The sequence below is a fragment of the Theropithecus gelada genome, chromosome 5, assembly GCF_003255815.1.
Source record: "Theropithecus gelada isolate Dixy chromosome 5, Tgel_1.0, whole genome shotgun sequence".
Taxonomy (NCBI): Eukaryota; Metazoa; Chordata; class Mammalia; order Primates; family Cercopithecidae; genus Theropithecus; species Theropithecus gelada.
Genome location: NC_037672.1, coordinates 72,561,459 through 72,577,060, shown reverse-complemented (window position 1 = coordinate 72,577,060; position 15,602 = coordinate 72,561,459). Strand labels below are relative to the sequence as shown.

The 15,602-nt window shown below is 34.9% G+C and overlaps 1 protein-coding gene across 4 annotated transcripts; it reads right to left on the bottom strand.

Annotated features, from left to right (window-relative positions):
• Positions 1 to 183: 183 nt before the first annotated feature.
• Positions 184 to 15,237, bottom strand: LOC112624284 (UDP-glucuronosyltransferase 2B30). Of its 4 annotated transcripts, XM_025384809.1 has the most exons (7): positions 14,887 to 15,237; positions 14,476 to 14,535; positions 11,514 to 11,662; positions 7,027 to 7,158; positions 4,240 to 4,327; positions 2,857 to 3,076; positions 184 to 460 (listed from the first exon to the last, which is right to left on the bottom strand). In XM_025384809.1, exons 1-7 carry the CDS (start codon positions 15,194 to 15,196, stop codon positions 184 to 186), a joined length of 1,236 nt encoding a protein of 411 aa, XP_025240594.1. In that variant the 5' UTR covers positions 15,197 to 15,237. The 4 variants fall into 4 exon arrangements, with proteins under 4 accessions (XP_025240594.1, XP_025240592.1, XP_025240593.1 ...); XM_025384807.1 differs by having other exon boundaries at positions 14,476 to 15,237; XM_025384808.1 differs by lacking the exon at positions 14,476 to 14,535 and having other exon boundaries at positions 14,728 to 15,237.
• Between the last annotated feature and the right edge of the window lie 365 nt (positions 15,238 to 15,602).

The window sequence follows — 15,602 nt, the reverse complement described above, 5'->3', positions numbered from 1 at the left end:
AAATATTTCTAATAGTTAAATAGGTACTAAATCTCTAAAAAAGAAATTTAGACTTCAAAAGGTAAATTTTGAAAGATGTTTTATGACAAGAAGAAAGGAATCTTGTATCACGACCTCTTCTTGTTATAATAAACTGAAGGAGTCTCATTTATCGGATTTTGCAGCTTCCAACCTCAGACATAATTAATCTATTTTTCCCTTCTTTCCTGTTCTAACAAACTTCCAGACACAAAACAGACATTTTGTGATGATGAATATCACAGTTGCCACACAGGCCAGCAGGAATCCAATCACATCCAAAGAGTGGTACTGGAACCAGGTGAGGTCGTAGGCAGCAACCCGAAGGTGTTTGGCTCCTTTATGGCGCATGACAAATTCAATCCAGAAGACTGCTCGGTCCAGGGGCTTCACTGGTTGATCATGATGAATGCTTGATAATTTCATAGCATTCTCTTTATATCTAAATGATAAGTATAAAGGTATCAACATTGACATGTACCCTAGAACTTAAAGTATAATAATAATAATAAATTTAAAAAATAATAAAAAAAGAAAGTAAGTTAATTAGGCCAGGCATGATGGCTCACACCTGTATCCCAGTAATTTGGGAGGCCGAGGAAGGTGGATCACAAGGTCAGGAGATCAAGGCCACCCTGGCTAACATGGTGTAACCCTGTCTCTAGTTTAAAAAAAAAAAAAAAAAAAAATTACCCAGGCATGGTGGCACACACCTGTAGTCCCAGCTACTTGGGAGGCAGAGACAGGAGGATCACTTGAACCCAAGACGGGGAGGTTGCAGTGAAGCAAGATCACACCACTGCACTCCACTCCAGCCTGGTGACAGAGTGAGACCCCTCTCAAAAAAAAAAAAAAAAAAAAAAAGTAACTTAATTTGCCTGAGCATATCGTCAATGAAAGGTTTTTCAAGTATCATATGATTCAAAGTAAATGTAATAGAATTGACATAGAATTTGTGTATTTTAACTTGAGTCATCATAGAAAGTTTGGATTTTAAATTGGATTTCATAATTGACAAATATTTTTAAGGTAAAAATGGAAGTTCAGGTGAGAAAGTTAATTATTTGAGGTGGAGAACATATGAGCAATTTTATTTCTTTTAATGTTTAGTTTCTTTGAGTACATAGTAGGTGTATATATTCATGAGGTACATGAGATGTTCTGATACAGGCTGCAATGTGAAATAATCACATCATGAAGAAAAGGGTACTCATCGCTTAGGCATTTATCCTTTGTCTTATGAAATATACAATTACACTACTCTAGGTCTCAAACAGGCATATAAAATCATGCTCAACATCATGAGCCATTTTAAGTGGAGAAAGATATATAGTTAAAATACAAATTGAGAATTATCATCCTTAAGTTTCTAAAGATGAATTGTGTTATATGGGTGAAATGCCTCATAGCCAGGAGCTCTGCTTCTATTCTAATCTTTTGTGTCCTACTGTTTCTCACCCAGTAGCAAGAATGATTTTTTTTTGAAATAAAATTCAGATTATGACACTGCCTTGATTAAGACTTTTGCCTGAACTTTCATCATATCAAGAATAAAATCCAAAAAATTATTTGGTCCTCAGGATCCTCCAATATCAGACACTAGTAAGCTCTCCTCCAGAAACTTTCCCATACACACTAGGTCTTCTGTGGACGTTGGCCTTATATTTTTCTTTAAGCTCCTATCTTAGCACCTTACACATTGTGTCCCCTCTACCCACGGTTGGAGTATTCTTTCTTGCAACAACCCAAGGCATGCTTCTATCTCTTTTTGAGGCAACCCTCTAAATGTTACTGATAAGAGAGGCTTTTCCTGGCCACACTATGATAGAATACCTAGGATTTCCTCTATTTTTTGTGTTTATTTTTAAATTATTTGAGGCCTAGAATCTTAAAACACATTTATGGCTTCTAAAATACATATTTATGCATAAAACACATAAAATAAATGTACACACGCTACGTGAGACAGCTCAAAAAGGTAAGATCATCTTAAACATTATTGTGAAATGAAAACACCAATTTACCTATCTCTCAGATCATGATAGAGACAAATAAAATGTGGCATACCCATATTATAAAATATGTTGCTGTAAAAAGAAATGAAATGTTAATACACACAACATAAATAAAGTCAAAAACCATAAAAACAACAAAAATTGTAATTGGTGAAAGAAACATCATAAGTTGTATGATTCAATTTGTATGAAATATGTAGATAGAATAATCGACAGAGAAGGAAAGCAAATTGGTGTTAGCCTAGGGCTAAGGGGTCATGGGAAGTGACTTCTATACCATTATGGTTTCTTTTATGTTGATCAAAATGTTCTAAAATTATATAATAGTGATGGCTTCATGACTGTAAGTGTACTAAATACATTAGGATTTTATACTTTAAGTAGGTGGGTTTTATGCTATGGAAGTTAAATTATCAAATCTGTTACAATAACGATAGTAAAAATAAATGTTTTAGTGAGAAAAAGATATACTTTGAGGCATTTTAGATATTGAGTTAAAATATTTTATTCTATGATTTCAAGTTTATCCTTCCTTTCTATTGTGGATTGATTATGTCAAATTATTTTAAAATGTCTTATTATGTATATTACTTTAAATTTTTTTGTGTAGAAAATTATTTCAATAATTGGTTATTCATTAAATGTATGTGGTTCAAATAAAATTTTTAAATAACAACTCAAAAATAAAAGCAGATTTCAGATTGTTTAAATCATTTAAATTCTTTCAAAATCAGTCTCTTATAAAAAGGATAAGAGCCTTACTCACTATTGACAAGAGAACCTATCTATAAATACCACCGAGTAAAGAAAAAGTGATACTCACAAAGGGTCATTAATTACAGTTTTCAGTGCATGGAGTAAGTCTGTACTCGACATTGTGTTGAAGTCCAGACTAACAGCTGCGCCCTTGGCCTTCATGTGTGCAATGTTATCAAGCTGATCTGCAAACAATGGAACGCCCACCATGGGAATTCCATGGTAGATCGCCTCGTAGATGCCATTGGCTCCACCATGAGTTATAAAAGCTCTGGTTTTTGGATGACCTAGGATTGGATGAATTTTAGCAAAATTATTCATAGGAATAAAATGAGAAATGCATGATAGAAGAATCTGAATGTGGCAGTGTTTCCTAGATAACACACTGAACTGAAATAAAATTGTTTTCAGACTTCAGAGGAAGGGGTACCTACTTCTGCTGGAGATGTAAGTGAAGGCTATGTAGTGTGTTCAACTTCAGACCAAAAAAATAATACAAGATTACCAGTTGGACTAACAAAAAAGTGCAATTTAGATAAGGAAACACAATGTGCAAAAAGGAAAAAGCACAGAAAAGGGATGGGCATGTAAGAATGTGTTCTTGTTTTTTGTTTTGTTTTGTTTTAATGGAGACAGAATCTCCCTCTGTCGCCAGGGTGCAGAGCAGTGGTGCAATCTTGGCTCACTGCAACCTCCATCTCCTGCGTTCAAGCAATTCTCCTACTCAGCCTTCTGAGTAGCTGGGACTACAGGGGCAAACTGCCATGCCCGGTTAATTTTTGGTATTTTAATGGAGACTGAGTTTCACCATGTTGCCTAGGATGGTCTTGAACTCCTGAGCTCAGTCAATCCGCCCATGTCAGCCTCCCAAAGTGTTAGGATTACAGGTGTGAGCCACCTTGTTTGGTCGGAATGTGTTCTCTTAAGTACAGTCATGGAATGTGATATGTGGGGTGTGCAAGGCAGCAGGCAGTGAGGTGGTGGTGGTGCTAGAATTGAGGAAGGACAGGTCACACTTCATTATGAAATGTGTCAACACTTTTTGATTAAGATTGGGGATTTAATCCTACAGAAAATGCAGTGTCCATGGTGGTAGCAGAAGAGTTGTTATTTTTAGTGACATTTGAAATAACCCTACAGAAGAGGAAAGTAAAGTTGTAGAAATATGAGAAAGGAAGACAACCCAGGAAGTGCCAGAAAAATTCTGTGAGAGGAAATAACACCTGAAATAAAGATACTCTGATCATAAAGAATGTGGGTGCCTATCATAAAATGCCAACAATTATTGTTTATTCTTTTCACCCTAGGACTGGAAAGTAAATATACAGAAGTTTCATTTTATTTTTAAGTTTTTCCATAACAAATCTTCAATAGGTTTGTTTTATGATGACTATTAATACTCTAATAATCTGTTACTAATATATTCAATATTTGTTCTCCAGAGACTTACCAAGAAGATCATTCTGGGGTAGCCACTTGTACAGCTGAGTATTGAGTCCTAAGGTATCTGGTTTATTCCCATCAAATCTCCACAAAACCTGTTACAGAGAAGAAAATATCTTATTCTATGAGAGGAGCTCAAAAGTTATAGAATGCTAGAACTCTAAAGAGATTAACAATGAGAACAAGGGATGTTAAGTAACAAGAACTACTCAGACTGATGTAAATAGAATACTCACATTTCATTTCCTTATTTTTATAATTAGTTAGGTATATAAGGAAATCATGATTTTTCAAAATAGTAGCTTAGACAAATAAGATTACCAATGAAAAGTTCAAGTATTCAAAAAAGTTGTTACACTTTTCAAAAGAAAACCTATATGGGGCAAACCTCTATATGAAAAAAAGCTTAACATCACTGGTCAAAACCACAAAGAGATACCATCTCACATCAGTCAGAATGGCCATTATTAAAAACTCAAAAAATAACAGATGCTAGTGATGTTGTATAGAAAAAGAAATGCTTGTACTCTGTAGGAGGGAGTGTAAGTTCAACCACTGTGGAAGACAGGGTGGTGATTCCTCAAAATCCTATAGGCAGAAATACTATTCAACCCAGCACTCCCATTACTGGGTATGTATCCAAAGGACTATAAATTAGAATATGCCCACATACGTTCATTACAGCACTATTCATCTTCACAAAGACATTAAATCAATCTAAATGCCCTTCAACGATGGATTGGATAAAGAAAATGTGGTATATGTACACAGTGAAATATTATGTAGCCAAAAACAGAACAAGTTCATATCTTTTGCAGGAACATAAGTGAACTGCAGACCATTATCCTTCACAAACAAACACAGGAACAGAAATCCAAATACTGCATGCCTTCACTTACAAGTGGAAGCTAAAAGATGAGAATGCATGAACATATAGAGAGGAACAACATACGCTGGGACTTATTGGAGGGTGGGGGTTGGGAGGAGAGAAAGGATCAGGAAAAATAACTAAAAGGTACTAGCTTACTACTTGCATGACGAAACAGTCTGTACAACAAATCCCCAAGGCATAAATTTACCTATGTAACAAACATCCCCATTTACAATGAAATTAAAAATTAACAAATGGAATTTAATTTTAAAAAGATAAACAATTTTAATAATTATATGCATTGAAAATTTTAGGTAGTCATCATTCTAGTGTGGAAAATCTGTAACAACTTACTAATGACCTATATGCTTATTTTGTGTTATGTATTTTATGAGTTTTCATCTACCAAATTTAATATTAATTTATTCATATTTTGCATAATATGGGAAGTAGTTCACTTATATCTACTTGTCTATAATTTATTTTAATAGAGTTTGATGTCTTTGATAAAAATGCAAGTCTATAAAATAAGCCACCTGGAAGAAGTCAATTAATGCCTCAAAGGTAGCATATATAACTTCTTTGAAATTACAAATGATCAAGCACTACTTCCAAGAAAAATTTCAAGTGATAGTTTTTGACACAAATTCAGAGTATTCTCATTATTGCTAATTTTGGATATTTTTTCAACATAGAAATGAGGAACCTATAGGTACCACAATTAAAAATACAACTCTAGAATAAATTTAAAATTGTATTTTGCTGAATTTTGGTCAACTGATTGCTAACACTTAGACAATGTGCTACAAAATTTTGACAACAGAGATTCATATGTTCTGCTGTAACCAAGACATTTTTATGTTTATGTTACTAATTTTGGAACTCCCAAGGAATCCTTATAAATTAAAAAAAAATTTACAGTGTTTAAGTTCTATTTGTTACATCCATGTTAAAATAACTTTGAGATTTTGGCAAAATATTAGCATAGGCCATTACAAGAAGGCTATGGCAGACAGGGAACTAAAAAGTGATCTACGCATTTTATTCTATATCAAAGAAAATATGTTCCTACTATGTTATATGGAGGCAGCATCTGAACCTGTTCCCCTGCCTGGCTTCCTTCTGCTTGAGTCCTTCCTGTATTTCCTTCTGCTGCCTCCACTGGGAGGAGTTGTTAATCTCACAGTGCAGCATCCTTGTGGGGCCACATATTATACTACACAAGGTCCATCCTCAGAGCAGGATCCATCTCCATCCTTTTTCTTTCATCTTCCTACTTCAGACATTGGCTGGGTCTGGTCCAGCAAGGCAGGCTGCTTTTTCTCTTTCTCCAAATTTGCCTGGCCATGTAGGTCTTTATATTAGTTGTCTGACAGCCTAGGCCGTCCTTTCTCTGAATAGTACCCTGAACATCACTCAAATAGGCCTACTCCAAATTGTACCGGAAGTACACGAGGCTGGGTAACATGGCAACACTAAACTGCATGATGCATGTCAGACTTTTTAAATACCTGCTATTGTTATTGTTCTAGTGAAGTTACTAAAATGTAATGTTTTCTAACATCTGTAGGGTGTACAGTGCCCTCAGGAAATCTTAAACAGAAGGATCAAATCACAGGGGCAGAATTTGGTGATAGCTCTTACCTGACCCCAATGTCATGATATCAAAACTTTACCTGCAACTCTTAATTATATTTATTCCTGATCACAATATTAATGCCAAATTAATTACTAATGAAAAACACCCTCTGTATTATTTTAGCATCTTCCCTATATATTTTTGATTTTGAGTTAATATCTGAGATAATTAGTGCTTTCCCAACAGCTGAATTTATAGGCAGGAAGTTTCTACAGTTGGATTCTTTACAAACTTTAACAGCCTCTTTCAGCAGTTTTTCACAACATTAAGACATTTTATCTAACCTTTTGTGGGATCTTGGCGAGTGCTGATGCAATTACGTTGGCCCTTTCTTCTGACATGTTACTGATCATCGACCCCAGAGAAAACACCACAACACCATTGTCTCCAGAGCTCTGGACAAACTCTTCCATTTCCTGTGAAAAAAAGAATGTGTTCCATCATAATAGATTATCAGCACAGCAAGCACTGTGAAACAATTGGTATACAAACTAAAAAGAGAAAATCAACTACTATCAGGAATAATTGTAATAAAGGATGTTTTTCACTGACTCAATTATTCAGTTTTTTTTTGCAAGATATATACTATGACATTGGTTGCCTCTGTTAAGAGTATTTGTGTAAATATGTGTATATATGTGCGTGTGTGTGTGTGTGAAAGAGAGAAATGAAACAGAGCTATTACATAGTATATGGAGAGATACCCGAACTCTTCATTTATAATATTATAAGTACTAATGTAGGCTCCTTAAAGTGGCACCATTTGGCTTTAATGCTATATTGTTGTTCTGCTAAATCACATATGTTTATTTTACGCAGGTTTTCTGCAGAATTATTTTACTTGGAAGTCATTAGTGGTTGACTTCCCTGACTCTGAGCACTGAGGAAAAGTTACTCACAGCTGGGATTATGTAAATCTACATTTATCTTACTGTAATCCTTTACACATCACTTAAAGTTTGTCAGAGTTTTCCAGTCTTTTTCCAAAAAAGAAAAAAAAGTAACTGTAAAAAGTGGTGGTTAAGAATCACTGACATTCTGGAGTCTGCTATTGTGGTTTGGAGTTTCTTTTTTTTTTTTTTTTTTGAGACGGAGTCTCGCTCTGTAGCCCAGGCTGGAGTGCAGGCGCCCGCCATCTCGCCCGGCTATTTTTTGTATTTCTTAGTAGAGACGGGGTTTCACTGTGTTCGCCAGGATGGTCTCGATCTCCTGACCTCGTGATCCGCCCATCTCGGCCTCCCAAAGTGCTGGGATTACAGGCTTGAGCCACCGCGCCCGGCCGGTTTGGAGTTTCTATGAATTAATTCTAAGAGTCTCATTTATAATACAGAATTGTACAGTATATAGTTAGACAGTTGAATGATCATAGTTTTCAGCTGATTGTTTAGGTGGAACACCTATCGCCCTGAAATCACACTGTTAAATTGATGTGCTATCTTCAACTGCATGTGAGGAACTCTCATCATCTCTTTGCTGTGTCTCAGAGGCAGCAGCACTTGCACCAGAATGGAAGAGACTGCCAGGCCTTTCTGCAGAGGGATTTGGTCACCTTCTTGAGTAGCTCGCTCACACCACATACAAATCTTGGTGAAAACGTACTTGGCTGGAATTTATTGAGAATCATTCTGACTTGTGTTCCCCAATCTATGCCAATTTTTAAAGTTAAATAATTTCAGATGTAATCATTGGGATAAAACTTTCTCTTAAGTGTTCTTTACAAAACAAAGAGCAAAAATCCAAATGTTTATTTGCAGACCACATATGGCTGAGTATTTTTTAAAATATGACTTCTAATCTTAAGAAATTAGTGTTAAGGATATCAGAGTTATTGTAGTACTGTTCCAGATAATACATGGGATACCCAGGTATCGTGTGTGATTGCAGTGACCTATAGCCACATTTGATGTAACTTATGTTCAGTGTTTTGTCTCAGTGGCTTGATGCTCAGAGCTTTCTTCATCCACCGAGTGTTAAAAAAATATAACCACGGTTTAAAGATTCATTATTGATGTGGACTAATTGTTTCCCATTCTGTGACAACTTAAAAAAAAACAACACTATTTATGTAAGGAATTTTATAAAAGTATTAAAAGTTCTAAAAAGAAAATAAATTTTTAAATAAAATTGCTGTCTAGAGATGTTATCATGGTAAACTATGTATGTTTTCAACATGGCTTTTGTTCTATTTTTATAGCTCAATGTACACTTGTGACATTTACTTAGACAATTTTGTTCTTATTGTATGTGCTTTTCCTCCTACAAAAAACGTGTCATCTTGTAATATTTATTATTTTCTACTTCGCTTTACTTTTATTATAGCTGACTGTAATTGAATATTGTATTGATAAAATTATTATAATGTTACAGTATGCATCTAATATAAGGTTTTAATTATTCCTTCATTTAAGATGTTTGATTACTTCCAGTGTATATTTTATGAATATTTTCCATAAATATTAAATATGTATATCTTGATTTTTTTCTCTGTATGAATTCATGTAAATTTCTTATAAAACCAATGGCTATATGCATTTTTAACACTTGATACATTTGCCAAGTGTCCTTTTCTATTAAAATATACGTAAATTATCTGAGAATCTAATATTTAATTGAATAGAAAGCAACTTGGGTTTACAATTATTTTGCATAATAAACAATTAGAAAATGGGTTTCACAACCACTGACTTGCATTCAAAGCTTTCTTCAAGTTAATAACAACAGGTAGTATAAGTAATTAACGACAGCTAGTATTAGTAACTATCACTGTTATACTACTAGTCATCCTTTTTCTTGTCCTTCTACACCTCCTACTTTCTTGCTCCTCCTACTGGCACTATCGGTTTCCCTAAATGTGAGTGGGGAAATCTTTCAAGAGTAGGATAGGGTGGCACAGAATTTCCAATAGTCTCACTTCAGCTTTTGTCTCTTTAGAAAGTTACCAATATAAAGCCCATACAATTTGAATTTAACATAGATATTAAATTTTAACTATGGAATAAAATATCAGCACCATGTTGCTGCTAATAAGGAGGTAGAAAAAAATGATCTCTTAAGAGATTACAAAATAATGCGATAAACAATGCTTACTTTCTACCTACTTCTTAGAACTGTGATATCAATTTAAAGTATATGAGGTTCTTATGTTTCTTCATAAAGATTATAACGTTACATGATGACAGAATTCTTTTGTTATTGTAAACTAAGGGCACTATCCAGATACAAGTGGTAGAAATTATTGGGTATTTATTATACATGCATTGTTCATTTTTTCTGTGCTTCTCTATCAGGCAGCTATGATGTTGAGACACAAGTTACCCCAGGAAGCTTTACTGAGTTGCTTGTTTTAAGGCAGAAAACACCTGCTGTAATAGGGTATGTTTATGCTAAGATGTAAACCTCTGGAATCTCAATGCAGAATGATTTAAATATTTGAATAAAATCAAGTGAACACTGGGTCGTGCTTCAAATATTATTAGAATAACACATTTATATTCTTAAGGAATTATTTTCTTGTAAGTTAGAATACTGGTGAAGATCCTTATCATTTATGGTAGAATTTTACAATTTCAGCTCGTTCATCTTACTGTCAGAACTGACATGTCTTCTTTTAATCAAGTCCACAAGGTAACTGTCATATAGAAGACAGGTAGGACTTTGTTAGAGCATGCAATCTTGAAGCACTGAATAATTAGTTTCTATTAAATGTGAAATGATATCTCAAGTGACTTACACATGTTAAGTAATTAGTAGTATTCGTAATAACAACAGCCATAATTGCAAAATTAATAACATTTCTGAATCACTAACTATATGCTAGAGACATTTTAAGTGGTTTATTTGTATAACTTTTTTCCACACAACACAATATGAGGTTAGCACTATTACTGCAAAAGTAGGCATAATTAATTCTATCCACTTTCTAGTTCACTTTTCCATCATCTGCTACCTGAATTCATACAAAATTTTCTGAACGATCGGATCTTCCCAGTCTGGCCCTTCTGCAATTTAATTCATTGAACATCTTGGAATATTTTTTAAAATATAATCTTATCACATATTTTCTTTTCTTAACTCTTTTTAGTAGTTCCTGAATGTACTTAATACATATTTCAGTTCCTAAGGAGTATCTGGCTCTGTCAGCGTCATCTGATTCTTACTCAGTATCTCCCTTGCAAACTAAACTTTGAGTCTTGAGAACTGCCCTGAACATTTTGCCTGCTTTTCTTTTTGTGCTTTTTTCTCTCTTTGTTTCATCTATTCCCGCATATTGTTCGGCTCTCATCTAAATTATTAATATCAGTGACTCCAGGATACTCTATTGTCTACACTGAATGCTTCCTTAGCATTGGGTTCTCCCTGGAGATAATAGTTTTTGCACAGTTTCTATTACTTGCATATATTGTATCTTTCAAAGTAAATATAAGGTGTGTTGGGACAGAAACTGTGTCCAACACACTTACCTGTGGTGTGTGCTAATCTCTTTTATAAATATTCTTTTAATGAACAGCCAGTACCTTCTTATGTGTTGCATAATCAAAGCTTTAATTTACCCACCCTATTGTCAAAGTCTCCTTAGTATCCCTCTTTATCTGTAATAATGATGAAATTCACAAACTTGTGACGGTATTAACATGTATGTGAGTTTTTAATTGGTATGTGCTTTACCTTCCCACTACCCATGTTTCTTCCAGTCTAAGTCAAACACTCTGAATGAATGTAGAACCATTTGCACTGAAAATTCAAAGCAGACAAACAAACAGTAATAGTTTACCTTAGGTAGGGGTTTGGCAGGTTTGCAGTGGAGTCCTCCAACTAACTCAACATGTGGTAAGAGTGGGTGAGGAAATTGAAAATCCCAGTAGTTTCGAATAAGCCATATTTCAGCTTTTGCCATTGTCTCGAATAATGTAGTAGGTCTTCCTGATGGGAAAATAAAACAAGAAAAGGTAGATGACACAGATCATTTGGTAATTTTCTGAAAGAAGTTAGAATAATGTAGGCAAAAATGCAAGTGAAGTGTTTGTGCTTTGAAATATATATACATATATTCATATATAGGCATAATTTAATTTTTATGTATTATATATTTTGCCCCTGTGTATTTACAAGAAAGACAAGGTGGTGAGAGGATCATGAGGGAAAACTACATCCGTTATGCCACATCAGTATATTCACAACCATAAACAAGCCATGGAGAATTAATCACCATTTCTTTATTTTTTAAACCTTCATAGTAACAAATATACATAAAAGTCACTCCTGGAGCTCCATTATCAATGAATTCTACTGTACCCATGAAAATAATTTTCTAAGAAATACTCTCATTTCCATAATTCATTAATCTAGTCCTTTTATCTTTGGATCTTCAAGTGAACTGTTGATTATTTTGAAATTATGGCTGAAATCCTTGTACCTGCGATTGCTTTTGATTCATGCTAAGATCTTAACAATATTAGTTTGTAAGTAAATATATTTGCAAATTACAGCTAGAAAGCTTTGAGAAATTATTAAAATAGAAATGTGTGTTCAATATTAATTTGGCTCATATTTTAAATAAAGATGCATAGTTTCAAAAAACTATACAGTTATAACTTTTTAAAAATTATTACTATACTTTAAGTTCTAGGATCCATGTGCACAACGTGCAGGTTTGTTACATATGTATACTTGTGCCATATTGGTGTGTCGAACCCATCAACTCATCAGCACCCATGACGTCATTTACATCAGGTATAACTCCCACTGCAATCCCCCCCCCATAATAGGCCCCAGTGTCTGATGTTCCCCTTCCCGAGTCCAAGTGATCTCATTGTTCAGTTCCCACCTATGAATGAGAACATGCGGTGTTTGGTTTTCTGTTCTTGAGATAGGTTGCTGAGAATGATGGTTTCCAGCTGCATCCATGTCCCTACAAAGGACACAAACTCATCCTTTTACATGGCTGCATAGTATTCCATGGTGTATATGTGCCACATTTTCTTAATCCAGTCTGTCACTGATGGACATTTGGGTTGATTCCAAGTCTTTGCTATTGTGAACTGTGCCGCAATGAACATACATGTGCATGTGCCTTTATAGCAGCATGATTTATAATCCTTTGGATATATACCCAGTAATGGGATGGCTGGGTCATATGGTACTTCTAGTTCTAGATCTTTGAGGAATCGCCATACTGTTTTCCATAATGGTTGATCTAGTTTATAATCCCACCAACAGTGTAAAAGTGTTCCTATTTCTCCACATCCTCTCCAGCACCTGTTGTTTCCTGACTTTTTAATGATCGCCATTCTAACCGGTGTGAGATGGTATCTCATTGTGGTTTTGATTTGCATATCTCTGATGGCCAGTGATGACGAGCATTTTTTCATGTGTCTGTTGGCTGTATGCATGTCTTCTTTTGAGAAATGTCTGTTCATATCCTTTGCCCACTTTTTGATGGGGTTGTTTGTTTTTTTCTTGTAAATTTGTTTGAGTTCTTTGTAGGTTCTGGATATTAGCCCTTGGTCAGATGAGTAGATTGCAAAAATTTTCTCCCATTTTGTAGGTTGCCTGTTCACTCTGATGGTAGTTTCTTTTGCTGTGCAGAAGCTCTTTAGTTTAATTAGATCCCATTTGTCAATTTTGACTTTTTTTTTTTTTAACAGGAAATGGGGAAAGGATTCCCTATTTAATAAATGGTGCTGGGAAAATTGGCTAGCCATAAGTAGAAAGATGAAACTGGATCTTTTCCTTACTCCTTATACGAAAATTAATTCAAGATGAATTAGAGACTTAAATGTTAGACCTAATACCATAAAAACCCTAGAAGAAAACCTAGGTAATACCATTCAGGACATAGGCAAGGGCAAGGACTTCATGTCTAAAACACCAAAAGCAATGGCAACAAAAGCCAAAATGGACAAATGGGATCTAATTAAACTAAAGAGCTTCTGCACTGCAAAAGAAACTACCATCAGAGTGAACAGGCAACCTACAGAATGGGAGAAAATTTTTGCAATCTACTCATCTGACAAAGGGCTAATATTCAGAACCTACAAAGAACTCAAACAAATTTACAAGAAACACACAAACAGCCCCATCAAAAAGTGGGCAAAGGATATGTACAGTTACAACTTAATGTTCACACTTTGACAAGATGACTGGCCTTAAAATGAATAGTTTCCAATCCTTAAGTGAAGGAGAATAGAAGCATTGGAAACTTTAAATTATATGCATTGGTTTCTGTTTCTGAAATGGAGACATTATTTCTCTCAACTGTGGAGGAAACCTCCTGGTAACATGGGTACATATTACAATTACTAAATAAGGAGACTGAGGTATACAAGATAAAAACAATTTCTGCAATGTTAAACAGATAGTTCTAGAAAAATGTGTAACTACTCAATCTACCAGTATACATCCAGCAAGATGTTTCTTGATGAGTCTGACTTTTTTTAAGACAAAAAAATTATAATACAACAGATGTGTGATTGTTTAAAGAAATCTAAGGTGCACTAATATACAGGTTTATGACTTCCTGGAGTGTTCTGTATGGTTGATGGCCACAGGGTTTTAACAGATTCTGTGATTTACCTTTTCTATAGTGTTTGTGAGTTTGATAATCTTTTTCTTTCATTTGATAAATTCACTTGCAAAAAGCTCCCACTACCCTGACTTTATGGCTTTATACAAGCTCAACTTCAAAGGTACAAGAAAGTTAGATCTCCATGCTACCAAATGAAAAAATTACTTACCTAGAACTTCACTGTAAAACTGATCCCACTTCTTCATATCCCATGCTTGAAACCAAAAGTCAAAATAAATCATATAGATCATATTTTTTACTCTCTCCATGAAACTCATTTGATCACTAAATTCTGACATAACAACAGGTACATAGGAAGGAGGGAAGAGAAATCCTCCACCATGCTTTTCAAGGGCGTAGCCAGGAGAGAAGCGGAGGCTGTACACAAAAGGTATTTTAAGTAGCTCAGCCAGTAGCTCACCACAGGGGGAAATAGCATCTGCAAGAACAACATCAAATCTTGACTCCTGTAGTTTCTTCATAAGTTTCTTATTAGAAACCACATCTTTACAGAACTTTCTAATCATGTCACCATATGTCCACATCATTTCTTGTACGTGTAAAAAATGTGGCCAAAATGTGTCTTTTGGAATGTCTGACCATCTCTTAACCAGTTGTGTGACGCTATCCTCAAACTCAGTTTCAGTTAAAGATGTCGGACAAATTTCAAATTTAAGAGCGGATGGGTTGTTGGGATCAGGAAGAATGGAAGGTGAATATGCCAGTACAGTCACCTCATGACCTCTCTGGACAAGCTCATCCAGGATTGTCTTTATATTCATCCAATGGCTGAATTCTGTGGGCCACACCAGGACCTTTCCACAATTCCCAGAGCTCAAGTAACAGCTGAGCTGTATCAGCAGAAGAGCTGAAGTCCATTTCATAGACATCCTGATGCAATGCAATGCTTGTTTTCCAGTTGCCGCTCCTTTCTGTCATTTCTCATAGTGACATCCAAGTATAAATCACTCAAGAAGTTAAAATGTAACTTTTACACGTCAAAGTAAACACATTATATTAGCAGTCTGAGCACGTGGATAACAAGGAGACAAATAAACGGTAGAAGACCTGTTTATACAAGTGGGTTTATTTTCCTTTTCATATTTTTAAGTGCTATAATTCAGCTAATATCAGTGATCTTGGATGGACACATCACCTGACTCATGTAATATATTTTAGAATAGTGTCCATAAGAGTAGCTGTGAAAGGTTCATATTCCTGCAGTGTCTTTGACACAGAACTAAAGATAAAATAGCTAAACATGGTTCAAAAACTTCTGTAAATTTGTTGAAATAT